Genomic DNA, 12,920 nt, shown 5'->3' with positions numbered 1-12,920 from the left:
TGGAACTTGCCTTTAGTAGCGACTGGGTTCTTATCACAGGTTCAAGCAACAGGGTCAACTGACCATTGACTCAAACCTTTAAATAAACCTTTGGTTTTTGTAAGATGACAGGAAGTGGCAGCTTGAACCAAGGTGGGTGGCGGCAGGAGGAAAAAAACACTCAGGACTCATCACTAGGGCTGGGTGGTTTACTGGGTGCTGTGTGACAGTTAGGGGAGCCCTGAATTACAGTGGAAGAGGTTCCTATTCAGTATGCTTCGAGGTACCTGCTCATGCATGGTGAGCTGGGTGTATCTCTGTAACAGTAAAAGTGGCATCACTTTGCTGAGTGTTTATGGTTTGTGGGTAAAGCTGTTGGGACAGATGAGCGCTTGGCGTCAAGGTCTAGGGAGACAGTGGGAAACACACCGTACTTTGAGGGCCTCTGCTATTAAGGATCCTGGGAGAGAAGGGATGAGGATGGAATCAGAGGGTAGGGTTGGAAGACAACTCTGCTTTTGTTCTTCTGCACGGTCTGTTTCACCGTACTCACCATACTGTGAATCCAGGGACTCGATCGAGGTTTAATTTGTCAACTCTACACACAGGCTTATGTATGTAGTCTTGCCTTAAAAACTGGAGTTTTTAAGTATAAATAAACACGGACTTCCCAGTCCTGTAAAACGTTATTAGTATAAAACGACCATGCTCAAGTAGAGAAAGGGGATTATCAGGGAAACCCAAGGCATTTCTGAAATAATCCGGGTAATTACGTGGTGACCGTGCAGTTTGGGAGAAATGTATTTCGAAATCTACTCCGAATGTATTTTGAAAGGGTGTGCTGATAAAGTCAAACTAGATACAAAGTTTCTGGGAGTGGGGTGGGGTGAAAGAAGAATGGAGTTTTCAGCAACCGGGTGGATTATATATGCATTTTAGAGGAGCCTGGCTGCGTGGTTATCAGGCACCTTCTCGGACAAGCTGGCATGGAAACGCCTTAGACACCTGGCAGATAGGGTCAGGCTGCTGAGCCACCGTTTGGCGTTCCGAGAAGGGCCGCGAGCTGGATACACACATTTTTGGGCTCAGCGGCATTTATTTGGGCGTTGAGTCTTTGGAACGGGATGGCTCCATCTATGTGATTTGTGCAGACAGAAAACAGGTTCGGAGTCACGCTCGGACAAAAAGGCTGGCCCGAAACGAATTAACTGTTGTCAGGGAAACAACAAAATCGTAAAGCACTCAGGGTAAGCTTGGTTGATCAAGAGCCCCAAGGCTGAGCTGTGGGCGAGAAAACTAGTAAGGCGGTTCAGACGGATGCAAGACGCTCCATGGGGCGGCACGGTGAGGTGCCAGGGGTGGAAGGAAAAGCACATCTGCGAGGTGGTGAATGCACCACAGAGATTCCGGGTTCCGAAGCACCGAGGCTTGGGCCCCCATTCTCGCTCTCTGCACTTTGGAGGTGGAGGGGAACACTGACCAGCGACCCCCACCGACGGCGCATGCTCCCGGGTGGGTGTGCGCTGCTCCCGGGCTGGGAGGCACCGGGGCTACGTTACCAGCTCCGCCAAAGCAAGGCGAGGCCGGAGGCCCGAGTGAACGGAGAGACCCGCGGCGCCGGGCTCCGGAGAGGCCAGCACCGGCTGACCGGACCAGGGCTGCGGGAGGGCGGCGGCGGCGCCAAGGCCGTTACCTGCTCCACGCTCCTACAGCAGCTGCCTCCACCCGGGACCTAAGGAAGCGCGGGCGTCGCCATGGAAACCACGCAGGGCCTCCTGGGACCGCTAGCTCGTGTATACGCATGCGTACTTGGCACTGTGGGAAAGATGGTGGGCCGGCCGGGGCTTGGGGGCGGGGCACCAGGTGCGCGCATGCGTGCTTGGGACAAGGTCGGGTCCGGGAGGTCTTGTTGGCAGAGAAGCTGGAGCCCAGGCGACCAAGGAATTTACAGCTGACCCTGCTCCTTACCGCAGTGCCAGGAAGGGAGAGGACTGAGAACAGAGTGTCCCTGTTAACTTGGTTTTATACATGGTGGGGTTTCTTGCTAAAACTAAATGTGAGCACAAAAACTGGTGTACGGTATTTCCAAACCGACAACAGGCAGTCACTCACTCAGGTGGTAGAATTATAGCTGATATTTTTGAGTTCGAGTGTTAAAACTGGCACTTTTAATTGTAAATTCCTTGTTTCTAAGAAGGGTAGGCAGCTGTAATAGCTTTATTGGTGTCATGCAAAAAGCAAGCAAACAAAAATAAAGCCAAAAAACAAAACAAAACAACAACGAAAAAAAAAAAAACCAACCCAGGGACGAAGAGTTTATTCTGGAGCTAAATATGAATGACCTGGAGCGCAGAGTTATCTTACCTCTAATATCATGTTCCAACATGGTAAACGCTTCATAAAGTTTTAATAGAGAACAAAATAAGTCACAAATCAAGTCACTTGTAAAATATGTAGGCGGGGCCGTCAGATACCAAGCAGGTTACAGCAAACCAGGAAAATCTATAGGCCCCAGGTGCTTCGGGCTAGTGGAAGCGAGGGTTTGTTGGTGCTTTCTAAGCGAGGGTTTGTTGGTGCTTTCTAAAAGGAGTTACCAGATGGCCAGATATATGTTATATCAACCACGGGCCTGTACAGTGGCCAGTCCACTAAGGAAACTAGAGATAGCCCAAGGTAATTTGGCTCCAAACTGGTCACATTCCATCTGGCCACAATGTTGTGATCTATTTAGCGAATCAGATCTTAGGATCTTTTACATGGGTGTGGCTTTCTTCTTTGGGCTTTCAGGTCAGTGCCTGTTAGCTTTATTATGTAATTTCTCTCCCTCACTCACCTTTTATTTTGGCAGCACTAGAGGTGGACCCCAGTGCCTAAGGATTTTGATGTTTACCCCGCGGTCCAGACGCCATGGCTTCCAGCTTCATGGGTTAAGTGATCCTCTTAACGCAGCCTCTCAAGTGACTTGGTCTACCAGGGTGAGCCTAGCCTTTTAGCTCACTTTTAAACTTGCTATGAGTCTTTGTAAAGTTTGATTTGGAAGAACTTTTGAAGTATCAAAACTTGGTCTGTGATTTGTGCTGTAAATAGTTCCTTCAGGTTGCCCATCACTTTTTTTTTTATATCTTTTACAGTCAGTGTCTCACCAGGCTAGCCTTGAACTCATAGAAATCAGCCTGTCTCTGTCTCCAGAGTACTGGGATTAAAGGTAAAAGATAAATTAAGAGGCAGATTTCTATTAATTCTCTTAAGCACTGTGTTTTTTGAGACAGGATCTTTTGTAGTCCAGTTTGGCCCCACAATTGTTATGTAGCTGAGTATGAACTTTATGTTCTTTACATTTTTAATTAAAATGTTTATTTTTTGAAGATTTATTTTATGTGTATAGGTGTTGTGTTTTATAAAAGTAAAGGAGAGAAAGAATATGTTTGGTGGATGTGCAGTCAGGTATGGGGGAAGGGGCCCCTGCTGTGGGCCCATGCTGAGACATCCCTTCCCCCTGAGGGACCAGCCACACAATGATGGTGTAGTATAGAATACAGTTTATTCAGGGCATGGGGAGGGGAGTTGAGAGGGTAGTAGAGACAGAGAAAGGCAGAGAAAGGGTGAGTAGAGGAATAGAGGCCGGCCATGAGCACTTGGAGAGAGAGAGGGGGGAGGGGGAGTTGGGAGAGAGGGGAGTAAGGGGCCAGAGGACAGACGGAGAGCAAGAAGGCAAGAGAGAGAGGAAGGGGGCAAGAAGCCCCTTTTATAGTGTTAGCCTTACCTGGCTGTTGCCAGGTAACTGTGGGGCAGAGCCTAGACAAAAATACCAACAATAGGTGTTTTACTCCTTGTGTTGTGTATGTGACTGAGAACGCCAGAAGAAGGCGCTGAAACTGGAGTTAAAGACAGTTCTCAGCTGTGAAAAGGAACTGGGATTCGAGTCGAGGTCTCCTGCGAGAGCAGCAAGTACTCTCAACCACTTAGCCATCTCTCCAGCGCCTACTTGTTTGGAGACAGGCTCTTACTATGTAGCTCTGGCTGGCCCGGCTCCATAGACCAGGCTAGCCTTGAACTGGCTCCTCGACACACAGTTACTTTTGTTTTCTTAAAGGATATTTTTATCTTTTGCTGGGCATCGTGATATGCACCTTTAACCCTAGCACTGGAGGCAGAGGCAGGCAGATCCCTGAGTTCAAAGCCAGCCTGGTCTACAAAGCTAGTTTTAGGATAGCCAGGGCTACACAAGGAAACCCTGTCTCAAAACAAACAAATGGGAACACCTAACAACAAAAACAGAATATTTTATGTAATCTCTGACAATTTTGTATTTGTATATGACATATCTTGAGATATTTACCACCCTCCAGGAACCTGAATTCTTGATCTTCTTTTCCCACCAACAAAATGTTGGACTCACAAACTCCATTTTATTCTGGGCGTCCATCTTGGTATTCAGCCACCGCTTCTTCCCTGGAAGATAAGTTCCCTGTAACCCTGACTCAGTGACCCTCCCAACCCAGAAATGTCCATACTTGCTATGTTATGACTAACTGCTCTTTGGCTCCTGTCACCTGCTTATGCAGACGTTCAAGGACTAGTTTGAGGTTGCCTTGACTACCTAGTCTTGGCAGAGCAGAGCAGCCCTTGGCTTGCTTGTGTGGACAACGTCTTCTTGTGATTTTTACCATTAAAAATTCTTCCCTCAGTTCAAGTTTGGCTCAGAGACTGCTGCCCTGCTCGCACTAATCCATAAATCTTTTAATTATAATTGGAGTAAGTCTATGGCCTTTTCTCTGGGGCCAGGAACCCCACAACACATGACAAAACACTGTGATCTCGGCAGGTTATAGCAGAGAGAGTTTATTAGGGGCTTACAGTCTCAGAGGGTTAGGTGATGACTGTCATGGCAGGGAGCATGGTAGCTTACATCCTGAGGCAGAAATAGGAAGCAGGGGGTGGGGGGAGGCACCGAGAGGGAGTTGATTGAGGGAGAGAGAGCTAGGCCACCCCACACCTCTTCATCTTTCCAAACAGTTTCACCCGCTGGGGGTCAAATTCTCAGATACTCAAGCCTCTGGGGGCTATTCTCATCCAGCACAGGTGCTGAGTGGTTCACCCCTGAGTGTTTACCTGGCCACACAGCTGCTTTCGGAGGTGGAAAATGATTCATTCAGAAACATACTGAACTTAAAACTTATTTGGGTTATCTGACCATTCTGTGTGTCATCTCCAAGCTCAGCAATTTCAATAGGACGTTTCATGAATTCAGCCTGACTTTTCAGAGTCCTGATTATACATTTTAATGGTTATTTAAAAAAAAAACAAACCTGGGCCTGTCTTGGGAGTGCACACCTTTAATCCCAGTGCTTGGAAGGCAGAGGCAAGAGGATCTCTGTGAATTCCAGGCCAGCCTGGTCTTTATAGAGAATTCCAGAAGAGCCAGGGGTATGTAGAGAGAACCTGTCTCAAAAAACCAAAACCAAACCAAACCAAACCAAACCAAACCACTACCAGCAGCACCAGCACCAAAACAACAACAACAACAGTAAACAACAACAACAACAACAACAACAAACCAAACCCAAACCAGGGGTTGGGGATTTAGCTCAGTGGTAGAGCGCTTGCCTAGCAAGCACAAGGCCCTGAGTTCGGTCCCCAGCTCTGAACAAAGAAAAAAAAAAAAAAAAAAAAAAAAAAAAAAAGAAAAAAAAACAAACCAAAACAAGAATATACTTAAAAAAAATCACAGTGCAAAAGGAAGCACTGGGAATTTGAGGGAAGCATTGTAGACTTTCATTTGTATCATGTAAAGAGAACCGGATCAATATCCCCACTCTGAGTGGAAACTAAGTTAGGGCTGTCCAGAGCAATGTACAGTTTGTGCAAAGTGCCCAGAGTGAAGCTGGCTGATGACGAACTCCAAAAACCTGGCAGCCGTTCCTTTAGCTAGCAGGTGTTTTCTCGCTTTCCTGTAGACCACACAGATCACAGCGGGAGGGAACGCCATCAGTGAACGTGTGCTCCATCCTCTGAGCAGGTGTGTCTTCTCCACAGAACACAAGAACGCAGCCACAGTTTAGATTTGTCGTGCACCTGGCAGTCAGAAAATGAGCTTATTACTGTCTTACACAGTCCTCGGAGAGAGGAAAACTAGAAGGTTCATGTAACAGACTTTATGGTGGGAAAGGTATTTTTTTGTGGGTAGGAAAAGGAACAGTCCATACACAGTGTAGATATTTTGAAAACAGAGGAAAGAATGAATGTAGAATTGGTTTATAACCTTCATGGATTTAAAGTATCTTGATTATATCCCCCTCCCCTCCCAGACTTCCCGTTACATATCTCTCCCACTTTATGACTGATTTTCTAATCCTCTGAATTGAGGTAGTGGGCGTGGGTCACCCACTGGGACATGGGGAATCGCATGTAAAGAAAAGTGTCTTTCCCCTTACCACCGCCCAACCCTCCTCAGCTAAGGATGGGCCTCAGGAGCCCATCTGCCCTGCATGCTAGACCTTGTAACTGGCTTGGTCCTGTGCAAGTTTTATGTGGGGTAGTAAGCAGTAACGGTCATGTCAGGTCCAGAGACGGCCTTTCACAGCCATCCTCCCCGATGTTCTCTCTCCTTCCTCTTCTCTCGTGTTCCCCAAGTCTTGGCAAGATGGCCGATATAAATGTTCTATGTTCCAGTCTCCCAGTTGTTCATTTTCCACACGTTTAACAGTAATGTGTCTCCGATTTAGCCAATACACGCTATAATACAAAGTTACGATATACTGATAAAGAATGGGGTGACCACTGGCAACTAAATAAGGGGGGGATGGGGACAGGAGGGTGGAGAGGAGGGTAGGGAATTATGTATCTAAACCAAGGATGTACGAAATAGCCTTCTGAAACCCCATTCATTAATAAGCTGATTGAAAGTATAATCTTTAAAGGAGTTTGAACAGAAGTTCTCCACATTAGTGACCCGTACTGCACCTTGAAGATCTAGGCTATTAAAACCTCAGTTCCAGGGGCTGGAGAGGTGGCTCAGTGGTTAAGAACACTGACTGCTTTTCCAGAGGTCCTGAGTTCAATTCCCAGCAACCACAAGGTGCCTCAAGACAGTCTGTAATGGGATGAGATGCCCTCTTCTGGTGTGTCTGAAGTAAAGTGTACTTATATATGTAAAATAAATAAATAATAAAACTGCATTATATAAAAAGTAATAAATAAAGCCTCAGTGCCAGACACAGATTACCTGCCTGTGAGTTACTGGTTAGAGAGAGGCAAGAGGCTCCCCAGACAACGCAGGCTGTTGCTACTGCACTTTTTGCGTTCCAGAAGTAACTGGTGAGACTCCCTTTCTTGCTGAAGGTACCACACACTTTGTACAGAGGAAATCAATGTTGAGCTGACCAGGAGACTGTGTGCTCTGCTTCCAGCTAGCTTTCATAGTGTTGGAAGGTGCTGTAGGGGAAAAAGACATCAGTGGTCCATCCAGCGCTGAGCCCTGGATGCTACAGTATGGGTATGCCCGGCAAGAGGGGGGTCACTAGCAATAGTGGTTAGACTGTGTCTGGAGTGACCTGGTCCTCCTGATGGGATGTGACACATACTCCACAGGAAGAAGTTCAGTCCTGGGCCTAGGGATGTCACGGGTTCTAGGGGAGAAATTACTGATGATGTCTCTCTAAATGGTCATGTTGTCATTCTGCCTTCTAAATTATTTATGTTTGTTTCTATGGGTTTGTGCTGCTCAATTAAATTTTGACTTGCGAATTAGTTAACTTTCAGCTATATTCTAGGGAGTGTTCTTTCTCATCATAACAACCACGTGGGCACAGGGACCAGGCTCAGGATCTCTGAGACACTGGTGAAAAGAGCAGGCGCCGGAACCAAAGAGGTCCCACCCTGCTCTAGAACACCAGCATCTCTCCTCTGTGATGAATAACAGGGAGGAGAGGGTCTGGTACCAGAAGGAGGCAAATGCTCAGGGCATTTCCTAATTGACAGGCCTTTGCCCCTAATGCTGGTGATCTGATTTCTCAATCAGTGTGTGCATGCCTGTGTTTGCGTGTATGCGTGTGTAAACATGTGTATATGGTGTGCATGTGTGTCTGAGTATGTGTGTGCATTGTGTGTATATGTATACACATGTGTATGTCTGTGTATTCTGTCTGTATACATGTGCATACATGCGTGTGCATGTGTCTGAGTGTATGTGTGTATATATGTACATGTGTATGTGTCTGTGTGTCTTTGTGTATTCATATGTGTATATGCATGAGTATCTCTGTATTTATGTGTGTATATATGTATCTGTGTATTGTGTATATATGTGTGTACATGCACATATACACACATGCGTATGAGCGTATCCATGTGTGCATGTGTGTATTTGTGTGTGTATATGTATGTGTATATGCATGTGTCAGTGTGTATGTATGTATTGTGTATGTTTGTATGAGTTTATCTGTGTGCATGTGTGTATTTGTGTATATATATGTGTGTGTGTGTGTCTGTGTATATGAGTGTGCATGTGCTTTTGTGTGTATATGTGTGTACACATTTGTGTGTGCATGTGTGTCTGAATGTGTGTGTTGTATGTATATGTGTACTTGCATGTATGTCTGTGTGGATTTGTGTGTATGTGTGTGCATGTGTCTGCGTGTATGAGTATGTATATGTGTGCATATGTGCACATGCACCTGTGCGTATTCAAGTGTGTGTATTTGTATGTGTATGTACGTGTGTCTGCATGTATGAGTTTTTATTGTGTGTATATGTGTGCACACACGCATGTGTGTGTATGTGTCTGTGTGTATGAGTATATGTGTGTATTGTTTTTTTCCTTCCACTATGAAATTCTAGGTTATATTTGAGTGTGCATGTGTGTCTGTGTATGTGTTGTGTGTATATGTGTGCACACATGTGTGTGTCTGTGTGTCTGTGTGTCTCTGTGTGTGAGTCTGTATGTGTATTAGTTTTTTCCTTCCACTATGAAGTTCTAGGGATGAAACTCAGGAAGTTGTTCAGACTTGGAGGTAAGTGCCTTTATTCACTGAGCCATCCCATGGGCCTTTGACCTTGCTTTGAAACTCAACATTTGGACTTCTTTACTAGTTTTGTACTCTGATTTTTTTAAATGCAATTCAAATCACCTATATAAATAAGATGTATTAGAACTCATTATAAACATACCTCAAAGCCTTTAAAATAGGGGAGATTATTTCTAGTTAGTCATTGGCAGCCACCAGCTCTGAAGTGTCAGTGAAATTTTACAGCATCCAACAGCTGGTGGAGGGAGAAAGCAAGAAACAGGCCACTCACAGAGGAATCCTTGTTATGCGTCAGTTCGTTGGATTTTTAAATAACCCTCTAGAAAACTAAAGCAGGAAGCCGCGCTTTATTTAAATGGCCACTGCGGCTGTTTCAGTCTTCAAAACTCTGTTGTTTGTCCAAAAGCCCTTGAATCCAGCCTCCTCTTGGATAAGGTGGCTTTTTCTGGGCTTTTCCCTAGGCTCTGGACTCCTAGGCTTCTTTTCCACACCCCACAGCCCCGCCTCTTCTGCCCTAGGCAACGCTCCAGGCTCTGTGATTGGTGCGCTCCTGAGCTCACAGCCTGGCCTTTTAGGGACTGTTGTTAGGCCTTTAAAGTGATAAGGGAAAGGGTCCAGTGGCCGCTTTTATCAGCCAATCATTTTCTTGACATCCCAAACGGAGGGGGAAGCCCAGGATGCCTCCCTGTTACTCTTGGTTAACCTCTTGGTTGGAGGGGAGGGTTGGGAGCAGTGGCTTGGATCACAGCCAGCGCTGACCTGGCACCTGCTCCCCCAGCGTCACTGCGGGATTTGTCCAGCGACTTCCCTAGCAGGGGTGTGTTAGGGGGAGTCCTCTTTCCGACTGTCGAAATGGTTATCAAAGTGTTTGTTGCCACATCTTCTGGGTCCATAGCGGTAGGTGTCTGGGGGCTTCGTGGGCTTTCTTCCTATGTGATTTTCTGGATCACTCTTAGCTGGAGGCAGGAGTGGGTATGCCCTGGCTTTGGCCTTCAATGCTGTTTTTGTTTTTGCGTGGGAGTCAGCTGCTCAGTGCGGTAAGCATGAGTGCCCTTCGCTTTTTGCCTCTGTCTTCCTGATGATGGAAAAAGTTTGTGAAGTGTGTAATCTAGCATGTGGTTGTGAAAGGTGACTGGAGGGTGGAGTGTTTCTCTTTTTAGCCTGTGCTTTGTGTGCTGTTGGTATTAGTCATTTGGATTTTTTTTTTTTTTTTTTTTTTTGTGCTTTACCATTCATTCCGTAAGACACAGACTAAAACTTGGAGACAGATGATGATGGTGGGGCGGGGGGGGGAGGATCAGATGGCCAAAACAACTCCTCCAGGGCATAACTCCTCCTATATGTGAAATAGCTGGAAGCATTTCGAAGATAGTAGGTGTGATGCTTTTATTTGTAGAAAATGATGTCACAATGACAGCAGCAAACCCATCTGAAGCCATAGTTTTAAATGCTCTCAGAAATGAGGGCACCCAGAATGTGAGCCAAAAGGCCGGCTCCAACCACGGCTTAGCCTGGATTGCTCGAGACCACCCACCCTCTGGTTCCGGCCTGGATTCATCCGCCCGCTGAAGAAGTAAGAGCGACTTAGAAGCTCAGTTCTAGGAATGAATCGTAGGAGACTGGCTTCAGGTGGACTCCAGTATCTGTCTGGTGGAGGTTTCTGGCCCGTATTTTAGCAGAAACGAGGAAGGCCATGGGAAAAACAGCCTATTAACCCCAAGACTTAGAGACCACAGAGAGGGGCTGTTTCCTTTTATAGCTGCTTCCTCCAGGGTCTCAGGTTGCGACTGCAATTCTGACAGTCATTCCGCAGAGGTGTTTCCAGGCCTCGGCTAAGTACCAGCCCCAACCACAGTTTGTGGAAGGCCACCAATCCCAAAGCCCAGACATTCAGGAGAATTTCCAGAGACGGCAGGCGAAAAACAAAAAGAGTTTGGCAGTCCCATCCACCCGTCCACGATGGTTTCTGTGGTTCTGTTCATTCTGTAAGACGGAGACTAACTCAGGCTTAGAAATAGTTGACATGTCATGTGGCCCCAAGCTGATGCCCTGGACTAGGGGAAAAAGAGGCGCACACAGCTCGAGTGGAGAATTCCAATCACAGAGCTTGCCATCGCAGACCTTGGCTATTGGTGACTGTGGACTTGCTGTTTGATGGGTATATATAAGAGCACCATCCATGTTTCTTTTCTTTTTTTTTTTGATTCTTTTTTCAGAGCTGGGGATCGAACCCAGGGCCTTGCGCTTCCTAGGCAAGCGCTCTACCACTGAGCTAAATCCCAACCCCCACCATCCATGTTTCTTCAGTGCTAGGTTCACACCCGGGGCCTCACACTTGCTGTACAAGCATGCTACCTTACCATTGTGCTGCATCCTGGGAGTTCATGCTTGTGTGGGGGGTTTTAAGATTGAAAATAAATTTTCAAGGAGAGTTGCTTTGGCGGACCAGTTTTGAAGCGTGTTTCAAGCGTTAGCACTCAGTGTTGAAGACTTTTCACAGTCATTTACTTGTTTTTAGTTTTAGGTGCATGGATATGTTGTGTTCATGTATGTTAGTATACCACATGTATACCTGATGCCCACAGAGGCTGGAAGAGGTATAAGATCCCCTGGGACTAGAGTGATAACAGATGGTTGTGAGCCACCACCCAGGTGGGTGCTGGGAATTAAAACCAGGTCCTCTGTAGAGCAGCCGTGCTCTCAGCCGCTGAGCCATCTCTCCAGCCCATCATTTATCTGATCTGTGTGGCTGTTTGTATTCTTCAGACAACGGGAATAAACCCACGGATTTCTTTGGTTTGTTTATTGTCCTGCATTCTTGAAGTCTGGGAGTCCATTCTGGCCTTGGAGAATCTGGCTGGCATGGTATGGTGTGGTGTCTCCCTTCTTCATTCAGGACCTGGGAATGGCTGAGTTAACTGTGACTCCCTAGACGAATATTTCAGTGCCACTTGTAACTGTGTGGCCTTGGAGGAGGTATTTCTCCTTGCTAAGCCTCAATTTCCTTGTCTGTAAAATGAGGATAAGAATAGTGTTCACCTCATAGCTTGGTCATGAGGACTCCTGAGTTACCACACTCGGGTGCCCAGCACCGTGCCAGGGCCTGGGCAGGCGCTGGAAAGTTTTGTGATTATTGATGATAGTCACTGGCAGCTGTTTGCTCATGCTAGCCGCCATTTTAATTTCTACTAGCTACCACGAATTGATTATATCATCGACGATATATATTAATGATCACTATAGTTGTCATCATTAGTAGTCACTGTGGTTATTAGCAACTATTTCTAGGAGAACTAAGGCTACGGTCTACATATTACACGTTAGAACTGTCTAAAACCACATAAGTGGAAGAGCTTCTTCCATAAGGAATGAGGGCATGCCAGGTGGCGGTGGCACACCCGGGAGGCAGAGGCAGAGGCAGAGGCAGAGGCAGAGGCAGGTGGATCTCTGTGAGTTCGAGGCCAGCCTAGTCTACAGAGCGAGTTCTATGACAGCCAGGACGACATGGAGAAACCATCTTAAAAAACAAAAACCCCTTTAAAAAAAAAGAATGAGAATGCAGCACCCTACATCTTCATGCCAAGTGTTCAGGAATGAGGAATTTCACCCAACAGCTTCTTGACAGGAAAATCCACACAGTGGCTGCTTGCACCTCGGCTGCACACGTGTTGGTGGTCCGCAAAGATCACAGGTTTAGGGAATGAGTTCTGACCCAACAAAAACCAGCCTACAATCTCATCGGCAGGACCTGAATGTGTGCATCAGCCCCATTTTAACAATCGCATTCAAAGATCCGGGCCACACTGTACCATGTTGAGGAGGGCTTTGGCCTAGGAGAATGTGGAAGGCAGGGGAGGGTAGGTGTCTTCTCTAGAAGGCTGTCCCTGCAGTGGGGTAGCAGGACAAAGAGGAGAG

General features: G+C 46.6%; 1 protein-coding gene across 1 annotated transcript in view; it reads left to right on the top strand.

Annotated features, from left to right (window-relative positions):
* The first annotated feature begins 9,712 nt into the window (after positions 1-9,712).
* Positions 9,713-12,920, top strand: part of LOC116898954 (SH3 domain-binding glutamic acid-rich protein) — a 20,270-nt gene continuing 17,062 nt past the window's right edge. The window contains exon 1 of the mRNA XM_032900370.1: positions 9,713-9,902. Coding sequence (XP_032756261.1) covers positions 9,858-9,902 — 45 coding nt within the window. The 5' untranslated portion in view covers positions 9,713-9,857. The remainder of the gene's footprint in view (positions 9,903-12,920) is intronic.

This window comes from Rattus rattus, chromosome 4, assembly GCF_011064425.1.
Source record: "Rattus rattus isolate New Zealand chromosome 4, Rrattus_CSIRO_v1, whole genome shotgun sequence".
Lineage (NCBI taxonomy): Eukaryota > Metazoa > Chordata > Mammalia > Rodentia > Muridae > Rattus > Rattus rattus.
The sequence above is the reverse complement of the archived record's forward strand: the minus strand, read 5'-3'. Positions and strand labels throughout refer to the sequence as shown.